Source organism: Prionailurus bengalensis, chromosome A2, assembly GCF_016509475.1.
Source record: "Prionailurus bengalensis isolate Pbe53 chromosome A2, Fcat_Pben_1.1_paternal_pri, whole genome shotgun sequence".
Taxonomy (NCBI): Eukaryota; Metazoa; Chordata; class Mammalia; order Carnivora; family Felidae; genus Prionailurus; species Prionailurus bengalensis.
The window spans coordinates 165,379,801-165,394,162 of NC_057348.1; the positions used below are offsets into that span (position 1 = coordinate 165,379,801).

The 14,362-nt window shown below is 45.5% G+C and overlaps 1 protein-coding gene across 6 annotated transcripts in view; it reads left to right on the forward strand.

Moving 5' to 3' along the window:
- Positions 1-14,362, forward strand: part of DPP6 (dipeptidyl peptidase like 6) — a 945,711-nt gene that overhangs the window by 590,076 nt on the left and 341,273 nt on the right. For all 6 annotated transcript variants that reach the window (XM_043590488.1, XM_043590487.1, XM_043590490.1 and 3 more), the window contains exon 3: positions 11,314-11,412. In XM_043590488.1, coding sequence (XP_043446423.1) covers positions 11,314-11,412 — 99 coding nt within the window. The remainder of the gene's footprint in view (positions 1-11,313; positions 11,413-14,362) is intronic.

Genomic DNA, 14,362 nt, shown 5'->3' on the forward strand with positions numbered 1-14,362 from the left:
AATGGCCAGTCCCAGGATGGCTCCCTGGCTCAGAGATCTCTGCTGCTAGTGTGAGCGTGCACAGCGGCTTCTCACAACACGTCTCCTACCATCACAGGAAAGAAGGGAAAATCCCAGAACGTGCCTCATGCACTTCTGTCTTTTTCTGCGACCATCCAGGAGACAGCTTAGTTGCCATAAGTGTATTACATCGCCTTTGGCCTCCCTTAGCTGGAAGAGGTTTGAGGAAGCAAGTATTCCTAAGACCTGGAAGGATACAGTGGTTCCGGGAAGGCAGACCCTTGTCTGCCACAACAGGACCCACTGACTTATGAAATATTTGACGAATGCAGTCTGCATCCCTTGAACTTGAACAGTGAGTTTGAACCATTCTTTAAAGGGAAACAAATCTGGGGTGCCCGGGTGGCTTAGTCGGTTAAGCGTCTGACTTCGGCTCAGGTCATGATCTCACAGTTTGTGGGTTCGAGCCCCACATCAGGCTCTGTGCTGTCAGCTCAGAGCCTGGAGCCTGCTTCGGATTCTGTGTCTCTGTCTCTCTCTGCCCCTCCCCCACTTGTGCTCTGTCTCTCAAAAATAAATAAATGTAAAAAAAATTTTTTTTAATGGAAACAAATCTTAAAAGAGGGCGTTCTGACAGATTCTTATAAAAGAGCGAAGTCATTTACACTGCTACTAACCTTATAGTTAGTGGCAGGGTCCCGAAATCCTGAGAAGTAGGTCCCTGGGAGAATCTTAACAGCCTCTCCTTTGACTTTTCATCATCAGTTCTAGGATTGTGAAGTGCATCTTGCTTATTTATTGAATCCTTGCACTAAAGACCCATTTATCTAAGGGATGGCAGCAGATTATTATTCACGCTTGTGTTAAAACTCTAAGGCAAATGTGCCTGCACATTTATCCATAAATGGGCACTTTTCTAAGCATTGCTACACTTTGCATCCTATTTTAAAGGCACGGTTGCATACAAACAATGAAAAGGATAAGTCTTATCCTGGCACTCTGGTTTTCTCTAGTCTGTTGCCTGGTTTGGATGAGAGCCTCTTGGTAAATTTCAGGTGAATTTGGGGAGCCTTCAGGACCATCTGTTACAAGGGACTGGCTAGTCTAGGAGTTGCTATTTTAGGGAAGACTCTGGCCAGCCAGGAACCAAAGGCAGCAATTTAGGAATCTTAAGTCGAGTTACCAGGTCCAGGTTAGGAACACAGACATAGATAGTAGAATAAAATCAGGGAACCGGAGACAAATTGCCCACAACAAAGCAGGCATTTCAGAGGACCCAGGAGGATTGAGTTCCAGGCTGCAGTGGCCTGCCTTCTCTCTGAGGCAGAACTCTTGACCTTAAACCCAGTTCGAACGAATGCTGTTTCTCACTTCACCAAAACCAGCACATACACGTGTGTGTATATATAGGCTTTCTCAGATGGCTATTTCATATTCCTCAAGTTCCAGATTATTTGTAAATTAATTCTGTGCTTTTAGGTAAGGTATCAGAATTACCAGGAATTAGGTTAAGAGGTAGTTTCCAGAGCCTCAGATGAATCAGTCTTTTTCTCCCGTGCTTTGTCCTTATCTATCCTCTTTTTATGTCTTTTTTAAAAAATGCAGTAAATGTCTGATTATCGTATTTTCAGAGGATGCCTTCTGAAGTAGTGGTTTAGCTGGAAGTGCAGAAAAGGTCTTGAGGGATCTGGTAGGTGAGACAAAGGCTCCCTGAAGGTTCCCTGTGTGTCCTAATCCCTGGAAGCTGGGAACGTTACCTTATATGGCAGAAAGGGTGCAGAGGTGGTTACATTAGGCATCCTGAGATGAGGGGGGCGGGGTTTCCTCCATTGTCCACAGGTCCTAAATGTAACCACATGTATCTGTGTGAGAAGGAGGCAGAGAGGATTTGACACAGACAGAGAGGAGACAGCAGCGGGACCAGGGAGGCGGGGACTGCAGTGATGTGGTCAGGAGGCGGGGAGCGCCCACAGTCACCAGCAGAGTCAGAGAAGAGATGCGCCCCCAGAGCCCCGCACAAGTGTGCCCTGCCACCAGGCACCTTGCTTTGGGCCCAGGGACACTGACTGCAGACTTCTGGCCTCCACAGCAGAGAAAGAACAGTCGTCCGCTGTGCTGAGCCACCACATGCGTGGTGCTTTGTTACAGCAGCCACAGGAAAGTGACACAAAGGGAAATAGATGCTTTTGCCATTCTTGCAGTGGCCGTGGCTTACAGGCAGGCACCGTGGAGGGTAAGAGCGAGGAGGAGGTGTGCTGGACCCTCGGGGGGCCACGGTGGTGGTGACCCCCTTCCCCCGGTTCAAGGAGAATCCTGCCCGCCTCCCCACCTCTCCTGACAACTCCTCTCAGCTTCAGACTTCGGTTCTGTATCCTCTCTGCCACCAGAGAAGGAACTGAAATGCATTCACATTTGGGGACATGTATTGCAGTTTTTAAAATGTAGAGAGGAAAGGACAACACCCATCCCCTGCATTGGCTTAACTGATGTCTATTATCTTACTTACATGCATGACACAGATGCGAGTTCCACTTACAGCTCCCGTAAAATTGACAGGAGCCAAGTTAAATACAGATCAATCAGCGAAGCCAATAAAATTCAAGTAGCCAAACTATATTCCGTGTGGCAGGTGATGAGGATTTCTGGAATAGCGTGCCTCCAAATGTGTCTATGGCATTTTGCTCCTGGGACATGGGCCCTTGGGGTCCCCCAACTGTCCTCTAGCCGCACCGGTGAGGGCTCGCTCCAGCCACCGTCTCTCTGTCGGGAGCACTGCACATCTTTGCTCACAGGGCAAACTGTACCGCCATCTGGGAAGGTTAAATTAGCCGGCCGTGGGGTTGGTGCATCGTGAAGACGCACGCCAGCGCCGACGCTGGGTTCAGGTGTGAGTGGATGCTTATGATCAGATTGTGACTTCATTAATGATTAAGAAAAAATGGACGGTGGAGAAGCTAGTAAATGCTCAACCGAAATCAAACTAATAATAATACTCTTTTTTAGACTCTCAATTCTACAACCAGTCTCTAGAGACCGTTCATTACATTTTACCAATTCGGATTTTAGTGTTTCTGATGTTTATTCCTGTGATTCTTTTTTTTAAGTGTATGTATTTTGTTTTTTGAGAGAGAGAGAGAGAAAGAGAGAGAGAGAACGAGCAGGGGAGGGGCAGAGAGAGAGAGAAGGAGGGAGAGAACCCCAAGCAGGCTCCGCACTCACAGCACAGAGCCCAACGCAGGGCTTGAACTCACAAACTGTGAGATCATGCCCTGAGCTGAAACCAAGAGTCGGACACTCAACCGACTGAGCCACCCGGACACCCTATTCCTGTGATTCTTGGTTGTGTGCTTATCTATCTATATTGACAGATGACTCCTGGTAAAGTGAAGAATGTCGCTCACTTACGTGCCTCCCGCCTCCTCTCTTCACTCTGTTGTGAGACCTTTGAGGTTATTTTTAAGTCCTTTATAAGGTTCTTTCATAAATTCATATGAAAACGTCTTTCTGGGGGCGCCTGGGTGGCTCAGTCGGTTAAGCGGCTGACTTCGGCTCAGGTCATGATCTCGTGGTCCGTGGGTTCGAGCCCCACATCGGGCTCTGTGCTGACAGCTCAGAGCCTGGAGCCTGTTTCAGATTCTGTGTCTCCCTCTCTCTGACCCTCCCTCGTTCATGCTCTGTCTCTCTCTGTCTCAAAAATAAATAAATGTTAAAAAAAAATTTTTTTAAGAAAACGTCTTTCTGTATATGTGTCTTATTCCTCTGACCTTAAGTGGAATGTCTTGACCTCTCACTGGCTGAGCTGGGGAAGTTTGCACACCTGACCACCCCCTCCCCAGCCACCCGGGCTCCTCCCGTTCTTCCTCTCAGCTTTGGGCAATGTTTGCAGCCTCCTTTCTCACGTTACTAAATCTCCCACCAAACAATAACAAGTTTATTGGAAAATGGAACACTCACCGAAAATATCCACGGTTTGTCTGGAGGCATTCAGGCCAAGTGAGCTTTCATTCCTCCAAACCCATCAGTAGCTACAATTTACCTTACTGCTAGTTGGACCTTGACTTTCTTAAACAAACCAGTTTCTTGGCAATTCTAATGGATTATTTCTATTTGAAAGGAACAAGTAAAACTCTTCTTATTGAAGACAAAATGAATGCCTATATAGGATGTGCTCGTCAAACAAACGGGTCGGTTTAGAGAGGTTGCAGAATGGGGCACCTGGGTGGCTCAGTGGGTTGAGCGTCTGACTCTTGGTTTCAGCTCAGGTCACAATCTCATGGTTCATGGGTTCAAGCCCTGCGTCAGGTTCTGTGCTGACAGTGTGGAGCCTGTTTGGGATTCTCTCTTTCTCTCTGCCCCTCCCACATGCATTCTCTCCCTCCCTCCCTCCCTCTCCCTCTCCCTCTTTCTCTCTCTCAAAATAAGTGAATAAACTTTTTAAAAAAGAAAGAAAGGGTACAGAATACCAGATCTATAAATGTTGTGGTTTTGTGTACTAGCAAAAAAAGTTGGAAGTTAAAATTTTGAAAATATCAGTTGTGTTAGCAGGCTCAGGCTGGCATAATAAAGTACCACACACCAAGTGGCTTAAACAACAGAAATTTATTTTCTCATAGTTCTCGAGTCTTTAAGCCCAAGACCAAATGCCAGCAGAGTTGGTTTCTAGGGAGACCTCTCTTTCTGGCTGGCAGAATTTCTCACTGTATCTCACATTGCTTTTTGTCTGCATACAGAGAGACAGAGAGAGAGAGAGAGAGGGAGGGAGAGAGACCTCCGCTGTCTCTTCCCCTTTCCTTACAAGGATTCTGGTCCTGTTGAAATAGAGCCCCATCTTTATGCTCTCATCTAACTTTAGTGACTCTTTTGGGGCTCTATCTCCAGGTATAGTCACATTGGGGGTTAAGCCTTCAGCATATGAATGGGAGAGGGGTGCCATTCAGTCCATAACCAGTACTCATGGATATCGTTAGGGACCATTATTTTGCGTATACAGTCTGACCTCCAGCCCTTAAAGATTCACATCCGTCCCACATACAAGGCACGTTCTCTCCACCCTAAGGTCTGCAGAAGTCCCATGCTTACAGCATCGACACAAGTTCCAAAGTCTCATCAGCTCCAAAGTCCCAAATATCATCATCCAAGCCACCTCAACGAGTTACGCTAAGACTCCGGGCGTGATCCATACTGCAATCTGTAGACATGTTCCCTGGTTCAAATTTCATCGTTCTAAGTTGTTGATCGTGAAGCATGACTACATTTCTTCCTTCATTATGATAAGCATCCCAAGCGAGTAGGAGTATCATCTCCAGTAGATAGCATTGATCGCACTTCTTTGCAAGAGAAGGAAAAGTCTAACCGGAACTGTTGATTCCAGCATCTACTAGTGCCCGACGCAGAGCACCTGCTCAGCTAACGTGCTGGCTGCTTGTGTTTTCGTAGTCTTTTCCTTGTCCTAAGCAGCTGTCCACATTGGGTTCGTCAGTAATGAAACAAGCAGCAGGAATTTGCCGTGAAGCAAAAGCTGTATCATTGGAACTTGGGAGGTAATGGCTCAGAGTTTGAAACACGGACGGGATTCCCTCACGTTCTTCCGATGTGTGTGTGAAAGCAAACAACTATTATCATCTTCTATAGAAATGACAGGCACGTGTTCACAGTGACTTATTCTAAACACCCAGGGTACTTTGACTCTGTGCTCAGGTTGAGATCTGCCTCCTCCGAGGAGCTGTGTCCGGCCGTCCACAGTCTTTGCCTCCTTGGAGTTTGAAAACCCTACACTCGACACCTGCCACATCACACGTCGCCGTGGGCTGTTGTTGTGCTTCTTGTTGTTCTGATGTGGAGGCTACGTTTTTTCAATGAAGGAAATACGTCCATAAGAATGGCTTTGTAAACTTTTCCTTTATTTATGGAATTTTTTTTTTAACCTGGAGAACATAGTGTTTTCTCATTAGCATTACCTGCCTGAGGTTTTCTGTATTTTATAATTTAATTAGCATCCCGCATCTGGAATAGGTATACATAAGCCGGAATCTGTGAATAATGTCAGTGTTCACATTTCCCTGCAAATGTGGTTAATGCAGCTTGGCTAACTCCCCACCCATCTTCGGAGAAGCCGTGTAACCACTCAGTAGCTCAGGTCTGCCTTCTGTAACATGGCTTTCCTTCCTCCTCTTTCTTAAAGGATCAAGAGTTAAAACCATCAGTGTCCTCCCCAGACTGCCAAGCATTTTTCGAGTGGTTAGTTATTCCAGTTTCTAACACAAGCAGAAGGAACAAGAGACTCTGACTAATCGCATAGATTTTCTTTGTTCCTAAATTGGGTTTGTCAGCAGCCGACCTCTGCTTGCAGTGATTGAAAACCTCAAGAGGTTATGCTTCCCATTAATCCATTGTAGGGTGGTGGAATTTATTTCTAATTTTAAAAATCTCTAAGGAACATTCCAAAATGTTCTCCGGTAATTGTGCTCCTTAACAACATAACTGTTTAACAAGCACCAGGAAAGAAAAGGGGCCTGAGAAATTTGCATTATATTCTGACCTACATAAAGATAACAGCCTCACTACAGACTATGGCGTGCCTTTGCATGCCGGTGAGCTGACTGGGATGCCACGTGCTTTGCAAGTGCTACGTGGTCATCTGACTCTAGGGCTAAATGAAATTCATCCCCAAGTTGCCTTAGGGGTGAAAGCCAATCCAGAAGAGCCACGGGCCACTTCGTGTATCTCCATTTGCATGTCGACTTCTGGTTTAAGATGTCAGATTGAGCACAGAAGTCTTTCCCTTTTGGGTTGAAACAAGTAGTGATGAGAGAAAATAAATGAAAACGTAGCTGCACTCAAAAACAAGAGTGTTGTATATACCTGGAGCAGAAAAGGTCTTCGAAAGAAGGACCAGGCAAAAACCTAAAGTACCAAGTAAGACCAAACTCCTGCCACCCTCAAGGGGCAGAGAATGACGTCCGATCCAACAGGAGGGGCTAGGATGTTGGTGTTCGTGAGGGGCCAGGGACGGGACAAGTGCATCCTGCCTGAAAACTGGGTTCGTGTTCAGAGGCTCTTGAATCACATCAGCCATGTAGGGCTGCCCAGGTCCAGCCCAAATGGCCACACGGGGCCCAGACAGAGCCTCAAAGTGCCCAGGACATTGACCACAACCACACCACCAAGGGTCTCTTGTGACCCAGGACACTTGCAGGGCAGAAGCTTACTACTGAGAAATACAAGGACCCCCAGAAACTGTCCCCTACAAAGCAGAACACCAGCTTAACACACACGTGAACTTAAGTCCAAAGAAATATAAATGAATAGGGCAATCAGAAAATGACATTTTAGGTTTAAAAAAAAAAAATCAATGTGATAGAAGAGTAGATGATCTTGAAAAGGAGCTGTTTAGGAATAATAGAAACTAAAATGTAATTGTTTGAAATTTTAAAAGTCAGTTGCAGGATGAAGCTCTCTAAATAATGCTAAAAACAGTAACAAGGTGGAAAAATCGAATGGAAGAAATCATGCAAATGCCCCCAAAGAAATAAAAATGTGGGAAACACGGAGAAAACACCAGGGAGGTGGTGGTGGGACCCCACAGCTCTCACACAGGGTCCGTCCGCACCCTGGAAGGGAGGGCTAGGTTGAAGGAGAAATAGTATTAAATGAGATCATCACTACAGCCTTTCTGATAAGGAGAAAGTGATTCTTAGACTGATAACATTATTGGGTGGTAAGCATGATTTTTAAATAAAATCCACAAGTAGACATTTTCTTTCCTTTTTTTTTTTGTTATTTGTTTTTTATCTTATTTTTAATGTTTATTTATTTTGAGAGAGAGAGAGAGAGAGAGTGGGGGAGGGACAGAGAGGGAGACAGAGAATCCCAAGCAGGCTCCGCATTGTCAGCGCAGAGCCCTGCCAGGGGCTTAATCCCAGCAACCCGGAGATCATGACCTGAGCCCAAGCCAAGAGCCGGATGCTCAACTGACTGAGCCACCCAGCCTCCCCACAAGTGGACATTTTCTCGTGAAATTTCAGAATATCAAATGTAATGAGAGACTCTGCCTTCGTCTCTCGATATTTCCGTCACACTGTCTCCTGCACCAACAACAGCACGCACGATTTCCTGAGAATGCCGCGTTCACTGATACCTTCATGCCCCTGCCCTCCTTCTAGCTCGAAAGTTCTTCTTTTGTGTCTTTATCTGGGCTAGCAGGCGCTTTCCTCGGGGAATTCTCTCCAGAGTTCCTCCCATTTCATTCTCCCTCCTCAGGGCCAGCCCCCCTGCTCTCAGCACTGACGCTCTTGCAACATTGTGGCTCTCTGAGTTCCATAAAGTCTTCCCTTGTGATTCCTCAGGCTCAGGCTGGTTCCTGGGGCGTGACAGTCGTGCATGCTTGTCACCACCTCAAAGGATCTTTGAAATGCATCAAAGTACCACTCAGTGATTTCATTAGATAGCAGCCGAATATGTGAACAAGCCATCAAGGTCCAGAGAGGCCAGCGGGGAGCATCTTAAGGAGTCAGAACTGATCCCTGACAGAGTCCAGTGTCCTGGTGTCACCAGAGCAGTTTCATGGCGTACATCACAACGCCTTCACCACAAACTGTCCCTAGGTAAAAGTCATGATGTTAAAATAACCTTTTAAAAACAAAGCAATAGTGGGCACTCAGTCAGTTGGGCGTCCGACTTCGGCTCAGGTCGTGGTCTCGCGGTTTGTGAGTTCGAGCCCCGTGTCGGGCTCTGTGCTGACAGCTCAGAGCCTGGAGCCCGCTTCAGATTCTGTGTCTCCGTCTCTCTCCACTCCTCCCCTGCTCACGCTCTGTTTTTCTCTCTCTCTCTCAAAAATAAATACACATTACAAAAATTTAAAAACAAAGCAATAGTTTTTAAAAAAGTGAAACGCGTTTTTAGATTAATAGAACAGTGGTTTGTAAAAAGAGGGATTTTTCAGAAAGTGAATTGTCTACCTTTTTCATCTTTTACCCAAAGTTTGTGTAAATTGCAGCCTTATACTCTCTTCTCATGAGATGCATGGTTACTTCAAAAGGTGAGCTAGAATCATCCTACAATAGCGAAGTTTACTCAGATAAAGTTTAAGCTTTAATAGGACTGTTTGTTTCCTGACTATATGCTTCAGAAATTTCTATGCTTAGTTTTTGCTTTATTGTTTTAATCTTTTTTTGAAATATAGTTGACATGTACCATTGTGTAAGTTTAAAGTGTGCAACTTGTTGATTTGATAGATTTATATATTGCAATATGATTGCCTTTGAAGAGTTAGCTGATACCTTTGTCAGGTCACAAAATTATCATTTATTTTTTTCAGTGGGAATAATTAACATTTAATCCCTTAGCAATTTTTATGTTTATAATACAGGATTATTGTCTATATTCCGTATACTGTGCATTAGATCTCCAGGACCTATTCATCAACTAGTTGCAAATATGTTTCTTAATCACTGGACCAAAGTGTAACTTCACTAGATCGATGTCTGGTTGTCTTTAAAATGTTCATTTATTGTTTGTTTTTCATACTGAAATGCACTGTATTTGTGTCTTTTTCCGGGACTGCTTCAGTTGCAGATGGAAAGGTCCTACAGGGGAGAATTGGGTTTAGTTTAACATGTTTTGTTCAGCACCGGGGAGAGCTCCACATACACTCAGGTTTAATGAGAAGGCCACTTTGAAAGGTATCATTCCGTAATTTTCGAAAGACTTTTACACACATTAGTCCTCTGTGATATTCAAGAAATCAGTCAATGCACAAAGTAACACATGACTTTTCTGACAACTTCAGTAATCGATAACATCCAAAGAGGCCAAAAGAAAGAAACCATATAGGAGATATAATGAAACCTATGTGCTAGATGGGGCACCCGGGTGGCTCGGGTGGTTAAATGTCTGACTCTTGATTTTGGCTTCGGTCATGTTTCGTGGGTTTGAGCCCCACTTCAGGCTCTGCCCTGACAGCACAGAGCCTGCTTGAGATTCTCTCTCTCTCTCTCTCTCTCTCTCTCTCTCTCTCTCCCTCCCCCCCCTTCCGGCTCGCACACACGTGCTCTCTCTCAAAAATAAAATGAATAAACATTTAAAAATTAAAAAAACAATCTGTGCACTAGGATCCTACAGGAAGCTTCGAGGATTTCATTCAGAGGGTATTTATTCATGTTATGTCATCTAACAAAAATCCTTGTTGTTTTCCCAACCTGCCACAGATCTGGAGACAGAAAATTAAAAGAGGCAGAGGGCACTGTTGAGGGCATGTTCTGTGACAGCCCACACAGTGGAAGCTGGCTCAACAGGCAGAAGTTGGAAAGAAAGGCAGACATGACAACCAGACACGAAAATGTAAAACCAACGTAGATCTGGAACCACCTCACATAGGATGCACACGCACCAAACACCTTGGTTGGCACTGAGGACAGCCGCACCCACCAGCACAACATAGAACTAATGGCTGAGGGCCCTAAGTCTTCAAGAGAAGTGCTCCCAAAAGTTGGCACCTTCTATTCGGGAAGGCAGGAACGGAAGTGCCTAATTCTAGATGGATGACGTACATCAGAAATGGTTAATAATGTCACCAGTATAACAGAAGTGAGAGTGGTTTGGGGTGCTATCCTTGTGGTTTTAATCTGTTGACTTCGACCTCTGGTGAAGACATCGCCAGATTTCTACAGTCTCACCCACTGGTGCCATTAACTAAACATCTCCTCTTGGGATGGATATTAGATTAGTACCTTCAAGGCTCATCTCATGTGCTTACTGCCAATTGATCGAGATGAAGCAAGGCAGAATCTAGTAGTGTGCACACAGACATTTGAGGTATGAGCCTGTCTGAACAGGAACTGATTCGCAGCCCAGAGACAGCCAGGGACAAGTGAGGCATGTGGAGAATAAATACCTAAGAGATGTTACCTGCCTTTTCATCCCCAGCACCCAACGTGCTCCCAGTAGTTGGCATTTAATAAAGTTGAGATCCATTCTGGACATTGGTTCCTTCCTCTCTTGACCATTCCCACCTTGTTGTTCATAAATCAGTCTTGAAGCGTTTACCTCCGTTGCTAAGAAATATGATCATTTATGTGTTCAAGCAGAGGGAGAGAAGGGGTGCCATTTTCCTGTATCATGGTCTCCTTACCGCGGCTGTTGATATTTTAATTGAAAACAAAAAGCGTGACTGGCCTTCGTTCAGCCTTTATGTTATGTGTCGGAAGTGTATGTTTTACCATACCTGCTAGTTCTGAATGGCAACCAGAATGCTTTATGGTCCTCTCTTTCTACCAACAAATAAAAGGCTCAACTATTTGCCATGTTCTTTTCTAGCGGAAGATAACAGTCTGTCTCAGAAGAAGAAGGTCACAGTGGAAGATCTCTTCAGTGATGATTTCAAAATCCATGACCCCGAGGCCAAGTGGATAAGCGGTGAGTCCTGAGCCCTGCGTGTGCATGGGAAGCTCCTCTTCCCTAGTTTGGGTTTGGTAGCTAGCCTGTCACGTTCTCTCTCTGGCTGTAGAGGTGGTGTGCAGAGATCTTGCTGTGATAATCATCTTATTATCATTCTAAGAAAATGTGTGGCTGGTAAAATGGGGCTGTGCCTTCGTGAGAAATGGGTCCTCTGCGTCACCTCCCTGAATCATTATTTCTCAGATGGAGATGGGAGGTGTTGCTAAGCAACAGGAACAGGCAGAGACACAGCTGCGCGTTCCTCCTTCTCTGTGTTCTTTATTCCCTGTTGTACGGCCCCTGCTTTCACTCCCCACTGGATAGAGGGGCCGAAGGGAACTCCAAGGATTCTTCCCGAGTGCCACCAATGAGCTGTGGAGCCTGGTGCACATCTGCAGCTAAATTCATTCTCCTCTGGAACATCAGTCTGGATGTAATCTACGTGTCTTGCTTGGGGAGAGTTTTAAAACAACAAAACAGAATTGGAGGCAAACGGCAGTACGTTCGTGATGCAGTTTTTGGTCCAGGACACAATCCATTTCATCTAGTTGTGGCTGAGCTAATTTTAGAGCTCAGTCATGGGAGGGAAGGTGGGAATGACCTGCACCATCCTCTGAGGGCTTTCTTCCCTCCCCTGAAGCAGTCCAGTCCGAGCCCCTCTCCCGTTATCTCCGCAGATGTTTTCACTGACGGAGCCTCCACGGGATGCGCTTGAAAATTAATCCTCAGATCAAAGAGCTTTTCTAGTGGAACGCTCGAGGTCTAGTTCAAATCTGGCTTTTATAATAAACGAGGCCCAGGGAGGTTAAGTGGGGGGTTTTTTTGAGGTCACAGAGCTCACTGTTGCCACCGATGTATTTGGAGGCCTGTCTCCTGACTTCCCATTTAGTGCCCTTCCCACCACTGTCTTGTTGAGTGACACCGTGTTATTGTGCTCTCTTGCTGTCACACTGCCTCTCAGATGCTTCTCATGCTTCGCAAACTCTCAAAAATCAACTAGCAACAACTCTTGGCCATTAGTCTCCTACTAGAGCTATAGCTTTTCTTCTGTCGTCAACTGTGACCTTAGTATTCGTGTCTGATCCTCAGATTGGCTTATTTAAAATGGAGAGAAGTAGATGCATCCCAGAGGGAATGTATTTTCTACAGAGGAACTGGGGAGAAATGACAGCAGCATGCTGGGAATAGCAGGTGTGGGGGGGTGGGCGGTGGTGATCACAGAAATCCCAAACATGGACAGAGCCAGGGTCTTTTTGTTTGATGAAGGAAGTAATTTTGTCTTTGGTTCTGAGGGAGATCTAGCACCTGGTTTCAGTCTGTGTTTGCCCGTGGCATAGGCAGGTGGAAAGTAACACGCTCCGTGCCCAATCTTGGGAATGAAAGGTGATTACTCTCTTCTTAATGAGTGTAAAGCCATATTCGAGAAGCAGAACAAACAATGAGTGACCAGTGGTGATTCCGACACAAAATGCACAGAGAAGGCATGTCACACACAGATGGTGAGGAAACTTAGTCTTCAAGAACGGCTAGGAGTTAACTAACTATAGAAAGCAGAGAATAGACTCTGTAACGTAAGTCTAGAATGTGCTAAAAACTTGGATGGGAAAACCAAAGATTAGCTGAGAGACAGTCTCCATGGGTCATGAAGAGAAGCAACTGGAGAGAAAGGAAGAGAGAAAGGGAGGGAGGGAGAGAGGCAGAATCTAGGGATAAAACAAGTTGGAGATGAGGAACACAGAACCAGAGTTATGGGGCTCAGAGCAGGTCGGAGGGAACCCTGAAAAGACTCCGTGAAGTCCTAAAATAATATACCTATATCTGTTTGTTAGGGTGCCCATAGTTGCTGACTTGTCCCCACTCAGCTTTCTGTAAGCAAAACAATGAAAATAAAAAATAAGTAAGCAGATATCTGGAGCCACAAGAGCAGGTGAGTTTCTGCTGGAACTGTGTTGGTCGTAAGGAGTTTGTATCTCATGAGCGAATTCACACTTCAGATGAGTGGAGCTCTTCCAGAGGTGTGCTGGCTCTCTGGCCGGAGGAAACAAGCCAACATTTCCTTATCCACAAAGTTGGGCGTTAATACAAGCAACTGAGAAGTGGCCTCATGCCCAGCAGAAAATGCCCCGCCTGCCTATTTGGCAGGTTAATTCTATTCATGAAGACCACCTACAGTTCTAAACAAGCATGGCTTTGGTGTCCAGGAGCTTTCTTAGGAGTACTCTTCCTTTATAAATGTGCACACTGAGCTTGATGTTTTGCTGCATAGTAAGCAGGTGGCCCGGTCTCCCCAAAGAGCAGGCAGCATCCAGAGTGTAAGGGAACATGATTGTTCTTCTCTGCACGTGACTCTTAGCTGTCCCCCCTACACTATGCTTTCATTCATTTCTCCTCCTGATCACTCCCTTTCTTCCTGTTCCCTAAAATTCAGTAGCTTAAAATGAATGAAGTAGCTTTGCAGTGATTGAGTCTTTATAATTGATTTTTCACAAGTACCATAAATAATTCATTCTTTTGTAAAAATTTTTTTAATGTTTATTTATTTTTGAGAGAGAGACAGAGTGTGAGTGGGGGAGGGGCAGAGAGAGAGAGGGAGGGAGAGAGAGAAAGAGAGAGAGAGAAAGAGAGAGAGGCACAGAATGTGAAACAGGCTCCAGGCTTTGAGCTGTCAGAACAGAGCCTGACACGGGGCTCGAACTCACAAACAGCAAGATCATGACCTGAGTTGAAGTTGGACACTTAACCGACTGAGCCACCCAGGCACCCCTTTAATGTTTATTTTTGAGACAGAGAAAGAGAGAGAGAGAGAGAGAGAGAGAGAGAGAGAGAGAGAGAGAAACAGCACAAGAGGGAGAGGGGCAGAGAGAGGGAGACACAGAATCCGAAATGGGCTCCAGGCTCTGAGCTGTCGGCACAGAGCCTGACGTGGGGC